This window comes from Pelophylax lessonae (assembly GCF_965119305.1).
Source record: "Pelophylax lessonae genome assembly, chromosome: 3".
In the NCBI taxonomy this organism is placed as follows: Eukaryota; Metazoa; Chordata; class Amphibia; order Anura; family Ranidae; genus Pelophylax; species Pelophylax lessonae.
The window spans coordinates 529,067,288-529,084,113 of NC_138770.1; the positions used below are offsets into that span (position 1 = coordinate 529,067,288).

Consider the following 16,826-nt stretch of genomic DNA (forward strand, 5'->3'; position numbering starts at 1 on the left):
CAGCAGGAAGTTGAAAGGCCTTCACCTGTTCAGAATGAGGGAGTTAAGGCTCTATAATTTGTTCAGAGAAATTCCTATTGTTTGCTGCCTCCAGAAGCTGTGTCCTGAAGCCATGTGGGCTGGGAGCAGGAGGACAGTCAGCGTGTGCCTCCCGACAGGATGTGTGGGCCTGGGAGAAGACCCCCCCGGAGTGATGTGTGCCCGGGACGGTAACCAAGGGTGAATACGTCTCAAAGGTGAGAAGACGAACTGTTGATGTGAAAGAAACAAAGGACTGTGTTGCCCTGTGAAGCTATTATAAAAGGACTATTGAGTGTCCGCTGTAGGACAAGGAAGTCTGCCCGACGGTAGGTTGGAGACAGACACTTAGGCAGGTTCCAGTTGTGAGAAGGTAGCCGCCCACAGAGGCAAGGATTTATTTTCTGTTTTATTTTATTTTGGATGTTTTGCTGCATACAGCCTGGTGAAGAAAACACCATTTAATAAACCACACTGTTTGTTTGCAAGCACTTGTCGGCTACCTCTCTGGGAAAACGCACCCCCCAAGGGGTCATCCACACCCGCCACCGAGCTAATCCCTCACAATATATATATATATATATATATATATATATATATATATATATATATATATATATATATATATATATTGCAATATTGACAATATTCTTTATGTATTTCTAAATGACACTGCTGTTTCAGCTCAGTCACAGATCAACCAGTGCTATAAAGTTTGTGTTTAACAATATGTTTGCTAATAATTTCAATTTATTGTAGGTTTTTATTAATGAAAAGGATGACTGAAACATCTTCCAAGGATGATATGTTTGTTCAACCCGTGGTTCATGAGACGAGATCTACAGTATCCACCTCTCCTCTATCCCATGTACAGCTTGCATGTACCCACCAGTACTGTGCTTTCCCATTTAATAGAAATGAGCTCTGCATCTGGGACACAGTTAACCCACATGAACAGGTAATGGTCAGCACTTTACTCTCATAGTGTATCTAAATCCAAACACCTCGCCTCCACCCTGTAAACCTGTGGCTGGACAGACAAAGGATAAGTAGCACACTCATCAAAAAGGCTAAAATTGACTTTGAGAGACATATAGCAGAGGAAAGTAAAAGGAACCCTAAGAAATTCTCTAAATATATGAATAGCAAAAAAGTGAGGTCAGAGCATGTTGCACACATAATTAACGATGATGGGAGGATGGTTACAGAGGACACAAAGAAGGCAACTGTGCTAAATGCATTCTTCTCCTCAGTCTTTACGCAGGAAAAGGAGGGGTATACTGACCATGACTGTATGGTTAGCAGAACTTCACAGGACATGCCGCTATGGCTAACAGATCATGAAAAGGCTTGATAACATTAAGACACATAAATCACCAGGACCGGATGGTGTGTCTCCGAGAGTACTCAAAGAACTCAGTAAGGTTTCTAGACCACTGTTCCTGATCTTTGCAGATAGTATTTTGACAGGAACTGTACCAGGTGACTGGAGGAAAGCTAACGTGATACCAATATTCAAAAAAGGGCAGAGGCATTTTCTGGGCAATTATAGGCCGGTTAGCCTGACGTCAATAGTATGTAATCTACTGGAAGGGATGATAAGGGACTATATCCAAGAATTTGCTAAAGTCAACAGTATCATCCGCAGTAATCAGCACGGGTTTTCAAAAGGACGTTCTTGTCAGACCAGGATGTTAATATTCTGCGAGGAGGTGATCTGTGAGCTAGATAGGGGGAGACCTGTGGATGTGATGCATGTGGATTTTGCTAAGGCATTCGATACAGTCCACCACAAATGATTCATTTACAAAATAAGTTCTGCAGGATTAGACCACAAGGTTTGCTCTTGGATAGAAAACTGGTTAAAGGGACGTGTCCAAAGGGTGGTAATAAATAACGCGTACTCAGACTGGTCTGGAGTGATAAGTGGGCACCTACGTGGCAAATGAGGTTTAATGTAGAGAAGTGTAAGGTATTGCACTTGGGGGACTAAAAACATAAATGCAAAATACGCGTTGGGGGGGGGGGGGGGAACCTCTGGGGGAATCAAGAATGGAGAAAGATCTTAGAGTCTTAGTAGAAGATAAACTAAGCAATAGCATGCATTGTCAAGCTGCAGCTGCCAAAGCTGGCAGGATATTAGCATGCATAAGTAAGGGGATATATTCCAGGGATAAAACTATAATCCTATCACTTTATAAAACTCTGGTCCGGCCACATCTGGAGTATTCTGTCCAGTTCTGGTCGCCAATCCTCAGAAAGGATGTGCTGGAACTGTAAAGAGTCCAAAGAAGGGCAACTAAGTTAATTGGGGGGTTGGAGGACCTAAATTCTGAGGAGAGCTTACAAGCTCTTGATTTATTTTCCCTAGAAAAGAGACGCCTGAGAGGAGATATGATAGCGATTTACAAATACCTCAACAGTGATCTCAGCATGGAGAAAAAAAAACGATTCAGTCGCAAGCAGTGTAAGAGGACACGAGGCCATTCAATGCGATTAGAGGAGAAGCGATTTAACCTCAGGCTACCCAAGGGGCTTTTTACAGTAAGGGCATTAGGTTTGTGGAACTCTCTTCCACAAATGGTAGTAACTGCGGGGAGTATGACTACTTTTAAAAGACTCTTGGACATAGATCTCCAAGATCAAAACATTCAGGGGTATGGGAAATGAATATGTCCACACACACCTACGCAGGTTGAACTTGGTGGACTATTGTCTTTATTCAACCTCAACTACTATGTAACTATGTATGTAACCATGAGTTCATCTCTCTGTCACTTTTCTGTCTCAACCAGTCAGCAGGACTTCTTGTACTGCAGTAAACCTAACTGGCTCTTCATGCTGCTTCTGTCTCCACCTTTCTGGGCTCTGCTGTACAGAATGTACAGTAGACTACAAAAGGCTAAGGTCAGATACTTACACTGTTTGCTATTAAAGTACATTTAGTGATGTATTTATTGCAGAGCTACATTCATTTTTGTCTGTTATGTTTACTTGAGTTCAGCTTTAATAAATATATTGATTCTTCTTGGCTTTAACTAAGGCTGTATTCACACAGCAATTGGAGAGGCGCTTCAGGGATTCACTGCTGCCACAGCTCTGTGTTGCCGGCTGCGGTAGGGGGTAGTCTGGTGCATGAATCAGCATATCTCACGGCTCCATTTTTTTTGTGCTAACTTTATTTGAAGTGTACAAAATGTGCACGTCAGTCACAGCAGTGTGATGCACTGCATTGCTGTACATTGCCATGTGATTCGGTATTGTGTGCTGCGATAAAATGCAACATGTCTGCATTTTATCTCAGCAGGCTGGAGTGCAGTCAATGGGACACATAGGAAACGTTTCCTGTGTGTACCTACAATGACAGATATTTTATCATGCAGTAAAACATATGTCACTGTGTACAGTGTGAATTAGCCCTAAATCATACCTGATAATCCTACCAGCAGGGTTTTCCATCTGACAAATCCTTTCTGGGGTGTCAATGCTCAATACTTTATTCATTGGGGGCATTGTAACTCTTTACTGCATGCTACTGAGTTGGACTACAAGTAGTCATACCAGCGAACAGTGCACTAGCCCATTCCAGTTAAGTCAGTGCAGTAAAACTGACATTCAGCCCTCTATAGAACACAGACCTATCCATATTACCTTCACACGAGTCTACATCAATGGTGGTCAATTTGATATAGGGGGCCTCAAAGTGCAATTTCTGACATATCACAATAGCTTTAGCTGGAGCTGGGCTTTACCACTCTGATAATATTTGCATCTTCATTTGGGTATGTTTGTTAACAAGTAGAGATGGGCTCAGGCGTGTTTGGGATCCTAGTCCCAACCCACCTGCCCAATCCTGCCAGGAAGCTGACACTGCACACCACCAATCATAGGCAGTGAGAATTTCCCAGTCTGTGCAGCTGCGGACCGGGAAATGTTTCACTGCTTATGATTGGCGGTGTGCAGTGTCGGCTTCCTGGCGGGACCGGGCAGGTGGGTTGGAACTGGGACCCCTAACACGTCAGAGCCCATCTCTATTAACAAGACCTAGGGACAAGATATTTCTTTGTAACCAGCAGTTTTTCACAAGGGTCTCTACAATGGTATGTACTTCATTCTGCTGACCTTTTGTGCAAATGACTGTGGTACTGTACTCTCAGTAACACTGAATTCACATTTGAGTGAGGAGAGTGATAAGAATTTACAAGAAAGGATCCTCTGGGTAGTGTAGAGCTGTTGTCAGAGGTCTGTTTTTATTGCTGTCTGTTCCCCTGTTCAGGAGATTCATCCTCTCGGTTTTTCCTGTTTACCATTATTATTGAAAGTCAAATTAAAAGAAAATCCCAAATTTTGGGTTATCCCTAGAAAAGTAATAAAGGGGAAATCAACGGGGACACTTGTTCTGGTGACCTGCGGGTCCCGAGAAATCCCCTTCATTTGCAGAGATTACTTATCACTTTCTGTTTGGCTATGGGACAGGCAGTGAAGGGAAATCTCCTAAATGGGACACAGGTGAAAAAAAAAACCAAAAAAAAAAACCTGGCAGGGGTTATAACCCTTCCTTGCTCTATCCAAAATGAAAAAAAAAAGTTTTGCCTATGGTTCTACTTTAAGCAATTGGCATCTGAGAAGGATAGGAAAGCTAATGCACAGCCATGATCACCCATAAGTGAAACCTAGCTGTACAAATGTGACAAACATTCACATCCCCAACAAACTTGTATTTTGTGTAATACTGTATCTTCTATGATGGTAAGAGCCATCTAGTGGTCATAATGCATTTTTTTCCTGATTTGACGTATTAAAAAAGTACCACATCGTGACCACTAGATGGTGCTCATGATCTTAGTAGATAATTACAACATATGTTACACAAAATATGGCAAGTTTCATTGGGGCTGTGCAAATCATTCACATTCATACAGCAATTTTTTTATACATAGACCCCAAAATATCCCTCTTAATTTTAGGTATCAGTGTTTTAAAACAGTAGCAGGATGATAGTGAAGGTCCATGAGGTTACCAGTGATGCTGCCACAAGGGAGCAAATGGTGCCTTCTTAGCACAATCTACAGAATGGAGGTCATCTTTGCCACGTTTGTCTTTGCTCCCAAGGAAATTGTTAGATGGGATAGAAGTAGCAGATGGTCAAAATACTATTTGGCCCCTCATTTGTAAAGTTAAAGCCATTTATGAAATGTTGTGAAATTATGCTGCCTGGTTACTAGATGAAGTTTATGCAAAGATTAATGTACACACCAAATACAAAAATAATGTAGTGCTGAAGCTAAGGCAATGGCTTAACCGCTTGCCGACCGCCGACTATTTACTGCGGCAGTCAGCCCCTCACAGGCAAATCGACTTAGTACTACATCGCTAGCCTGTGAGGCTCTAGGGAGCAAGTGCGCGCCCGCGAAGGCGCGCTCCCGCTCGTTCACGGACCCCCCCCGTGCGTGTGCCCCGCGGACCCGATGTCCGCCGGGCACTCGCGATCTTCCGTTACATCGGGAGAAAGGCAGGCGGCTAATGTAAACAAAGCCGCCTGTCATTCTCCCCTGTGTAAGAATGGAGATCAAACGGTTCTGCTATGTAGGACCGTTGATCTCTGTTCTTACACAACAAGCCACATCCAATCACAGTTAGAATCACGCCCCTAGGGACACACTTAACCCCTCCCTCTCAAAAAAAGTTAACCCCTTTACTGCCAGTGTCATTTTTACAGTAACAGCGCATATGTATAGCACTGATTACTGTAGTAATGTCACTGGTAACCCCAAAAGTGTCAAAAATGTCAGTCAAGGGTCCGATCTGTCCGCCGCAATGTCGCAGTCCCGCAAAAAAAATTGCAGATCGCCGCCATTACTCGTTAAAAAAAAAAACAACAAAAATGACAAAAATCTTTCCCTTAGTTAGTAAACGCAATAACTTTTGCGCAAACCAATCAAAATACGCTTTTTGCGATTTTTTTTTTTTTTTTTTACCAAACATATGTAGCATAAAACAAATTGGCCTAAAATGTAAAAAAATTTTGATTTTTACATTTATTTTGGGGAATTTCATATAAAAAATGTGAAAAATATTGTTATTTTTGCAAAATTGTTGCGCTTTTTTTGTTTATAGCGCATGATCAAAAAATCGCACAGGTGATCAAATGCCACCAAAAGAAAGCTCTGTTTGTGGGAAAAAAAGGACATCAAATTAGTTTAGGTACAGCGTCGCACGACCGCGCAATTGTCCGTTAAAGTCACGCAGTGCCGAATCGCAAAATAGGCCCTGGTCAGGAAGGGGGTAAAATCTTCCGGGGCTTAAGTGGATTTAAAAAAGTGCATTTATGAACCTGGGCATAGTGCGTGACAACAATACATGATTTAACCATTTTTTATTTTTTTTTTACTTGTGTGGACAGTTTTGGGTATATCCAGTAGCAGAAGGTAAGAGAAGGAGGTGTTGGGTCTGTTACCAAAAGATACAAGACGAGTAATGACATGTATCATATGAGACTGTATGTGCGCTGTATGTAAAACATCCTGCTTCAAGTGATTTTATTTTCAGAAAGATAGCCAAAATAACATGGTTGATAGAAATACATGGGGAATATATGAAAAAGGCATCATAAGGTGGGCCAAAGATAGCATTATTACTAGAGATAGCATACAAATATTTCTCTATTGGATTCTGTGAGAGATGCAGTATAGGAAACAAGCATGCAGTTCCACTTTCCAATGGGTGTAGCAATGAGCTGCTGGATTTTAACAGACTCTTCTGCCATCCTTCTGGTGACCTGGCACGGCCCTCCTACAGTGACAGACAGACTTCAAATTATTCAATATTCCGTTTTGTAATTTTATTACCTTGGTAATAAGGGAGAGGGGGTTAGAGGTACAGGATACCTAAGAATGCAGCAGCAAAAATCCCTCAACACTTTTCAAAAAACTCTTTATGCCCAAACATGCTATTATCTTCCAGTATGTTTTACCATAGGTCAGCTGTGGAACTTACTATGCCTCTGCCCCAGGCTATTGTAGGTTCTCTGTAGGCCCAGACAGACAGCTACCTTTAATTTTTTTTCAGCCTCTGTCACAGGCCAAGTTGGGACTCTTCTGGGCTCTGTCACAGACCCATTTAGAACACTCTAGACCCCAATGGCAGCTAGGAAACAATCACACTTTTGTGGTTCTGGCCTCCTTCTCCAGGCAAAGGGCTTGGAAGGCAAAGTCTGGACCCTGCTACACATGTTAACCAGGCAGAATCTGGGAAGCAAGGAATCTGCTAGAAGGTCCCCATATGGAAGAAAAATATATTTCCAATATATTTAAGGGGAAAAAATTTAAATATATTGAATATGGCCAAAATTGTAGCATTTCAAATATATTTCCAATATATTTGGGAAAAATAAAAAATGTTTTTTTTTTAAATATATTTTAAATATATTTTTCTTCCATGTGGGTCTCTCCTAATTTTTATCCTTTTTCCCCAGTCTACATGCCTGGCATAAACCCTCACAACAGTAGAAGGTAGAAGAAATCTCCTTGGGGTTAGAAGAAACCAAACAAACCAGATAATAAAAATTAGGGTCAGGCTGGCTACAGTTGAAAACACTAAAGTTGGTTAGGGGCACTACAGCTTAAAATGGGATCCCTGGCATTGAAAATAAAAATACTAGTCTTGAGTGGAGTAGGTCTTAATGATGTTTGCAATATAATTAGCAATATTTTTTTGAAGGAAAAGTAAAAAATGCATTTATTGAACTGTGTACAATTTTACTAAGTTACTCTATTTTGTATTTGTTCAAATTTTACAGCACATGATTCTAAAAGGTCATCACCAGCCCATAACTGCAGTGGCAATAAAAGAGTATGGGGATCAATGGCTGGCATGCTCTGCTTCACAGGACTATGTCATTACATGGAATCTGAATGACTGCAGACGAGATGTTCTTCAAGGTAAGGGACCAATAACTGTAGGCTGTTTTCACTGGCATTTTTACAGATAAGATAGTCAAAGAAATCTTCATGTCAAGGTAAAGCATACACAGCTGGGTCAAGAAAAGTCTGAGAAAACGAATGGGTACTTGAAGTCATATTCAATCGTAGGAGCTATTTTTTTCGGAATGTACCTGCCTCTGTCTAATTTATTCATTTTTTTTCTGCTTTGGTATATTTAATAAAAAAAAAAAAAAAGTTTAACAGAAACATGAACATTGCACATTGTGGGTCTTAGAGAGGTTGAAGCCAGAACATTACCTGCTATGGAAATGCACACCCTCAGTGTATATCTCCAGCATCACCTCTTGTCTATGTTAGTAAAGTGAATAAATGAAACATCTCACTTCCTGTCATCAAGGGAGCGAATCCAGATGAATATGTAAACAATAGACACTGCTTTCCATCGGCATTAACAGAACATGTGCGGGCAAAATTTCATAAAAAAGTGCAGCGCAAAAAAAAGTTTTAATAAGGGGATAGTCCACAGTTAAAACCCCAGAGTCCCAGAAGGTCCATAAATTGCAGGGAATGGAGACTGGACAAGCCCCTCTACCAGTGAGGTATACACCGCGCTCACCTGAGATCAATAAATCAGCGCTTAACAGGTAGTAACCAAGGGGTAAACTCAAGGCAGCGAGGACATATGCCGGGGAACCTCCTAATTGGATCCGGACTTAATCCCTCTCATCAATCATGTGACACATACAGTGGGGATCGAAAGTTTTGGCACCCCAGGTAAAAATTTGTATAAATGTGCATAAAGAAGCCAAGGAAAGATGGAAAAATCTCCAAAAGGCATCAAATTACAGATTAGACATTCTTATAATATGTCAACAAAAGTTAGATTTTATTTCCATCATTTACACTTTCAAAATAACAGAAAACAATAAAATGGCGTCTTCAAACGTTTGGGCACCCTTCAGAGTTAATATCTTGTACTGCCCCCTTTGGCAAGTATCACAGCTTGTAAACGCTTTTTGTCTTTCAATTCTTGTTTGAGGTATCTTTGCCCATTCTTCCTTACAAAAGTCTTCCAGTTCTTTGAGATTTCTGGGCTGTCTGTCACGCACTGCTCTTTTAAGGTCTATCCATAGATTTTCAATTATGTTGAGGTCGGGAGATTGTGAAGGCCATGGCAAAACCTTCAGTTTACGCCTCTTGATGTAATCCCCCGTGGAGGTGTGTTTAGGATCATTATCCATTTGTAGAAGCCATCCTCTCTTTAACTTCAGCTTTTTCACAGATGGTATCAAGTTACCATCCTTAATTTGCTAAAATTTTATTGAATGCATTTTTCCTTCTACTCGTGAGATGTTCCCTGTGCCACTGGCTGCAATACAACCCCAAAGCATGATTGATCCACCCCCATGCTTAACAGTTGGACAGAGGTTCCTTTCATTAAATTCTGTGCCCCTTCTTCTCCAAACGTACCTTTGCTCATTCCGGCCAAAAAGTTAAATTTTAACCTCAGCGGTCCACAGAACTTGTTTCCAAAATGCAGTTGATTTTGCACTGATTTTTGTGGTGAGGACGTAGAAGAGGTTTTCTTCTGATGACTCTTCCATGAAGACCATATTTGACTCTTCCATGAAGACCATATTTGTACAAGTATCTATTTATAGTGGAATAGTGTACCACAACTCCAGTGTCTGCCAGATCTTTCTGGAGGGATCGTGCAGTCAAAGGTGGGTTTTGAATTTTTTCTCACAATCCTGCGAGATGTTCTGTCTGATCCTTTTCTTGGTCGTCCAGATCTTGCTTTAACTTCCACTGTTCCTGATGACTGCCATTTCTTAATTACATTCCGAACAGAGGATATTGACATCTGAAAATGCTTTGCTATCTTCTTATAGCCTTCTCCAGCTTTGTGAGCGTCAACTATTTTCAGTTTCAATTTTCTAGACAACTGCTTAGAAGATCTCATGGTGCTGATTGTTGGGGCAAGGTCAGATGAGTCTGGGCATTTAAATCCTTTAAGATTGACATCACCTGGTCTTCCCAAACAATGATTGAGAACAATCCATGACACTGGCAGGTCTCGGCCTTGCAAAGGGGTTAGTGCATGCTATAAATTCTGCAGGGTGCCCAAACTTTTGCAGATGCCATTTTTTGTTTTCTATCATTTTGAAAGTGTCAATGATGGGAATAAAATCTAATTTTTGTTGACATATTATAAGAATGTCTAATCTGTAATTTGATGCCTTTTGGAGATTTTTCCATCTTTCCTTGGCTTCTTATATCTTCTATATGCACATTAATACAAATTTTTACCTGGGGTGCCCAAACTTTCGATCCCCACTGCAGATATATAGGGGCAACATCTAAGTGCTCTCTGTTAGTAAATATTTTTGTAAAAATCCATAAAATAACACTCACATGTTTCAATAAGTAAAATAGCCTGGAAAGCACCTCCCAGATGAAAAGAACGGTGCCACTGCAGAGCCCGTAGCTTCCGGCATCAAGTCAGAGAGGATAGCAGCGGTTGACGGGCGGCTCCACCTCCCAAACGCGCATCATCCAACGGGACTTCGTCAGCGGGGGTGAAGCCTTGCCGTCACCCTCTCCATTATGTAGCGTCAAGTCGTCATAGAAACCAAGAAGGCTGGGTAAAACAAACCTCACTATGCCATCTAGTGGTAAGACGTGCTTGAAATAGATAAACGGATATCTATATCTCCAGAACTAATGCCAAGTCCACTACAGACTTGAAGATCACCCGCTACTATCCTCACCCGCTAAACATACATAAAATAATACAAACACCTCACAATATATAAATACATGAATAAACAAATAATGATAAATAAAAACTGAGCATAAAATCCATAAATAATAAAACCTAAAATACATGAAATTCAGTAGAATTCATCTGTCAGAGATAAAATAATTGAGGTTAAACTCCACGTTTATCCCCAAAGGGGACAAAACCCCTGTCTCAAATATCCAGAATGACTCCCTCTGGCTGAGCCTTCTGATGAAATGACCTCCCCTCCAATGTTTATTGACCCGTTCTATACCCCAGAATTTTAAACCTCTAGGATCCCTGTTGTGATGATTACAGAAGTGTTTGGAGACACTGTGTGTAATTTTCCCCTTTTTGATATTGCCAATATGTTCAGCAACTCTAACCTGTGAAGCTTTAAATGTTCTGCCAACATATTGAAGGCCACAGTTGCATTCCAACATATACACCATATGTGCTATGTGCAGAGAAATCTTTGCATTTTTTATATTACACTTTGCCTGTTTGCATGCGGGTCATTTTCCACATGCAAAAAAAACAGAAAGGAAAGAAAATAATTTGGTCTCTTTCTAAATAGGAGGATCAATGACCCCTGGGGCAATCTTATCACTTAATGAAGGAGCATGCCTATATATAAACTGTGGGCGTGGGGGCAGAACTTGACCCAGTACCCGGTCCCTAAGGAGAATCCCCCAATGCTTAGAGATAACTTTCTCCACCTTTTTATAATCAACATTCTAATCAAGAATGATTTAAAATTCTTGCTGACCCTTCACTTTTTCTTTTTTAGAATCTCCTATTAGGACACTTCTATCTAAACTCCTGACCTTCTCAATCTCAACTTCCAGACTTTCCTTACTATAACCTCTCTGGACAAACCTATTAGTCAGAATCTGGGATTGTGTGATGAATTCAGCCTTAGCGGAACAATTCCTTGAATTGTCGAATGTACTGGTCCTTCGGGATATTACATAATCACGAGGCACGATGACAGCTATCTAATGCCATATACCCATTCCTGTGGGTGGGTTTGAAATCATTACGTGTACGAAAAGCACTTCCTTAAACATTTCCAGGTCTAAAAAGACCATTTTCTCTTTATCAGTATTCCAGGAGAGGGAGATATTTCTAAAGTTCCCATTCAGTTTGTCCATAAATGCTTGCAAGCTGGTATGATCACCTTCCCAGACCATGAACAGGTCATCGATATACCTGCGATAACACACGAGTTGCTCAGGGCGCTGATGGAAAACTACCTCCTCCTCCCAATGTGCCATAAATAGATTGGCAACACTGCGAGCAAAGCGTGCGCCCATCGCAACTCCCATGATCTGTAGAAAAAACTGGCAATCATACCAGAAATTGTTCCGATTTAAACAGAACTCCAAGCCTTTCAAGAAATATTTCTTATGAACATTGGGTAAATGAGATCTCTCCAAGGCCCATTTAACAGAAGATAAGGGCTCTTGATGGCATATTATAGTATAAAGAGAACTCACATCAGCGGTAATCAATTTACTTACTGGGGAACATACAAGACCTCCCAGGACCTGGATGATATGCTTAGTATCTCTGAGATATGCTTTAGTTTCAGAGACAAGGGGTTTAAAAAAATAATCTATATACTGGCCCACTCTTGCTGAAATGGACCCAATCCCATTAACAATGGGTCTCAATGGCGGTCTCGTAGCATCTTTATGAATTTTTTGAAGGAAATAGATAATGGGAGTACGACAGGAGATGGGATCCAAATAAAGAGACTCCTTTTTTTTAAGAATACCCAACTCCTTCCCTTTTTCAATCAAAAAAATGCAACTCTTCCCTGCATTCAAAGATCGGATCCGATTTTAATATTCTATATGTAGACCTGTCACTGAGCAGTCTAGCCATTTCACCCTTATAGTATTCTTTGGACAGGACCACCAGACCTCCTCCCTTGTCCGCAGGGCAGATCACGAGGTCACGTTTCTTTTCAAGAGACAGCATGCCTTTCTTAATGTAAGAGGGATCATAAACCTTTCTAACCTTAAGTCTTCCATATCCTTTACCACCATATTTCTAAACACCTCCACATGTCTTTTGTCTTTATTTAAAGGATTGAATACTGACTTATTACGTAGGTTGAAATGTATTTCTACAGGTAGGGGATGGGTCTTCTCCCCAGGTTTAGACAAAAAAAAATATTTTTTAATGTTTAATGTTCTGCCATATTTTTGAATGCTGACATAGGTCTGAAACTTATTTAGATTCCTTACAGGGGCAAACTTAAGCCCTATTTAGATTCTTAACAGGGGCAAACTTGAGCCCTCTATCCAGAAATCAATTTTCCTCTGTAGACAAATCAACTCCACTCAAATTATAAATACCACTCCCTACCAGGGCCTTTTTCCTCTGAACCCTTCTTCCGACTCGTGTCCCTCTCGATCCCTTCTTTTTCGTCTTGGGGTGTACTGAAAAAAACCTTCCCTCTGGAAGGTCGGGGTCCTTAAAAAAACCTTCCTCATTCGCTTCATTTCGATAAGCCAAGGGAAGGAATCTATTGTTAGTAAATGGAATAGCATTATTCCTATTGCCTCTATTGTAGGGGGCCTCAGGGGTTTCAGGTTTTTGTCTGTCGTTCTGGTAATACGTATCAGTAGCATATTTTCTAGGTTGATGAGTGTAATTATTCTTATGGTACCATCCTTGATCAGAAGTATAGGGACCACTTCTTCCTCCATTTCCCCTACCCCATTACCTCTAAATTTTCCCCCTCTTCTACCACGTATAGGTCCTGAATGATAATTGACTGTTTCCTAAGAACCTGAAACTTCCTAGGGGGGCTGGTTTATCCACTCCTCTGAGAGGGGGCTGCCTAGAGACCCCAGAGATCACCGGGGTCATATCCCTTTGATCTTCCTGTTTGCTACTAGAGCCATTATTTTGCCATTTATATATTGTGCTTCCTTCCATGAGAAATCACCAGAATCTCTAACGAACGTCTCTCTTTTATTAACAGAAATGCTTTATCTCATTTATTTAAATTAATTTTCAGCTCGCTGGACAATTTTTTAAAATGAGCAGTTTCCTTATGTGGTTCCACAATGATCTGTAAATCCTTAATTTGAGTCTCTAAGGATCTTAACTTTCTCAGTTTCCGAAGCAAGAAGAATTCCATTAATTCAATACCTTTCTTGTTAAAATATATATATATATATATATATATATATATATATATATACACCATTCCTGGAGAGATTCATCATCCAGCAGACCGTCATTAGGGGGGATATCCCACCTGAGATGTCTGGGTATAAGTCCTGATACAATGTACTGCTCGAAGGCAGCTACATCCCACCATGCTTTAATCTTCATTTTCAAAAATATATCCAAGTTTTTTTGTGCGGGCAAAACAAACCTCCAAGCACAGTAAAGTGCCTCTCTGGAACTAGGGGCCTTTCCACAGCCTCAATCATTTTCCAGAGTGCTCTAGGAACCTAGAAAAAACTAGATGTTCCACAACCAGGAAATCGTGTTAAGCTCCACCCTTCCCTCAGCATTTTTTCATCAATCTGGTGGGTGACCTCACAGACAAATAATGAGGTATGGGAAGTAGAAGGGGGTAAGGGAAAACTTTCATAAAGTCAAATATACATAAAATAGTGTCTCACGTTGCAGGGCAGCTACTAAAAGATGGACACGGCTTGAAGAAAACTAGGCAATCTATGGAAATGGACACTAGACACATAGAAAACTGAATGCCTGACCCTTTAGAGCTATATCCCATCCCAAACCTGCTTTGTTGTAGCAAGCAGTCTAAAGAGAAACCATAACATATAAGGGGGGATCTGTGTTCTTGAATGAATGCTGAAAATAGGAATTTTTTCTTTCTCCTCCTTTTGCGGGAAATGGGTTGATGATAGTTAAGCAATCAAGGGACATCCAAAATCAGCCTAAACAGGGAGGGGGGCACACCAACACAAATATAAGTGACCCAGCCCATCCAAGAAGAGAAACCAAGGCAAATAAGAAACCAAGGGCATTAAACAGCCACTTGCAGAACCTTTAAACCAGAAATAGTTTTTGAGGAGAGATCTCATTAGGGTGAACTTGTGCTAGATATTAATGTGGAAAGCAGAGACTACTTTAGGTAAAAAGGAGATCCTTGGTCTGAAAATAACTTTGCCTCTTTGTAAGATCAAGTGGGTCTAGCTATAGGATAACCGGGATAAGAAAGAAACCTTTCTGGGGCGCACACGAGCAGCGGACCAAGATGGCTAAGTGTTAAATCCTGCTACTCGCTGTTAGGACACATCAGCTAACATTTTTGCTACCTGGAGGGCTTACCCACATGTCCTTCCCCTCTCCCTGATCTCCTATGACCCCGGAGCTCCCGATAGTAAAAAAAACTTTGCCACCCACGCATCCAGTGCCAAGGCTGCGGGTCAGTCACAGGAGTCCTCACAATCAGATGCCATCTTTGAGGCCCCAACCACCAGTCAGGACCCGTTCCTAATATCACTCACCGGGAATTCCAGAGCAGTTGCTCCCATATCGGGGACAGCACGGATGTCCCCCGGGCACAGACGTTACCTACTCTGCGAGATGCTGATCAGCTTGCCCGATTCAAGACTATGCTGCAGTTGGAGCTCTCTGCAGCCACCTCTAAAACTAACAGCACATCTAACTAAGGAAATTAGGGAGCTCCCACATAAACAATTTGGAGGAAAAGATGGAAGCTGCAGCAACTGTGCTGGAAAACCACAAACAGGACTTGTCTGACCTGAAGAAGGAAATGGAGGCAGCTCTCTTGCGCATCCCAGCCATCCCGAGGTAAATCCAACCTCTCCCCCCAGGGCCACCACTACCAGCTTTTTGCCGACTTATCTCCCATCACCACCCAGAAGCGCCGGCTATAAAAGCCCTACATGTTGGCTCTCTTCAATCATCAAATTCGCTGCTGCTGGGCATTCCCCTTTAAATTATCCTTTTTCTACAAAGGTCTCTCTTACACCGTAACCTCCAGGGAATAATCCTGGACTGCCCTGGAAAACCTCCATCTGCTATTACTCAGCGAGAGGTCTCCTGGGACAAAACTGCAGACACTCCCTTTCCATGCACCCCATCCGGTAACAGCTGTCCAAGGTCTGACCCATGTTAAAACTCTCCTCCATTAGGTACCGGCTTTTCATTTCTTCTCTAAGTTGGGCTGGCCCTTCCACCTATGGAAGACCACGTACCGCCTGTGGTCTGGAGGTTAGTGCCTACCTCCTGACATTTTGCATTCCACTTGTTTGAGACTTGGGATCTCCAGCCCCTGACACATTGAACTGGAACTCTGAATGATTGGTGTTTGAGCGGACTCTACCAACTACTGAAGTACCAGATTCACCATCTACCTTACCAACACCCCTGCTATGCCGCTTTCTGGTCAGCCACCGTGAACTTCCTTAGTTGTCCCTATCTTCCAGTCCCACTTCATTTGTGCATTCAATTTGGTCTGCCCTGCCTTTCATTTCTCCAGGAGGGACCCCATGTCCTCCTTTAGTTGTTCTCCCACCTGTTTGCTTGCTGAACCATTTTACCACTTAACTTGAAGATCCATCGAAATGGCACACTTTCTTCATCCTGACTCTTCATGCATAATCCCTGCTTCCTGTCCCTTCCCTCTTTCCCTACCCCCTTGCCTGTTCTTCTTTTTTTTTTTTACAGCTTTCAATGTATATACAATTTTCATGTTCAGTGTTAACAAGTTTATAAAGGTAATTGCACAGAAGTACGTGGGGTTTCCCTGAGATACAGCAAGGGTTTTTGTTGCAAGACAAAGTTTAAACTTCACAGAACAACATCATAAATGACACCACTTTGTTATGGGAGAGTGATAAATGTGAGGGATGCTGTATGCAGCAAGATTATTCACATGTGGCAGACTCTTTGAGCCAGCGGTCCCAAATCTTACTGTATTTTGTAGGGATACCTCTATGAGTGTATATACATTTTTTTATAAGGAAGGGTATTATTCATGTCAGTCATCCAATCAGTTAGTTTTGGGGGGGGGGGGGGGCTTGTCTCATCCACACTTTGGCTATCGTCTTTCTGGCCAG

The 16,826-nt window shown here is 41.6% G+C and overlaps 1 protein-coding gene across 1 annotated transcript in view; it reads left to right on the forward strand.

Annotated features, from left to right (window-relative positions):
• Nucleotides 1-781: 781 nt before the first annotated feature.
• Nucleotides 782-16,826, forward strand: part of WDR27 (WD repeat domain 27) — a 522,635-nt gene continuing 506,590 nt past the window's right edge. The window contains exons 1-2 of the mRNA XM_082251222.1: nt 782-976; nt 7,817-7,958. Of these exons, the coding sequence (XP_082107348.1) occupies nt 788-976; nt 7,817-7,958 (331 nt within the window). The 5' untranslated portion in view covers nt 782-787. The remainder of the gene's footprint in view (nt 977-7,816; nt 7,959-16,826) is intronic.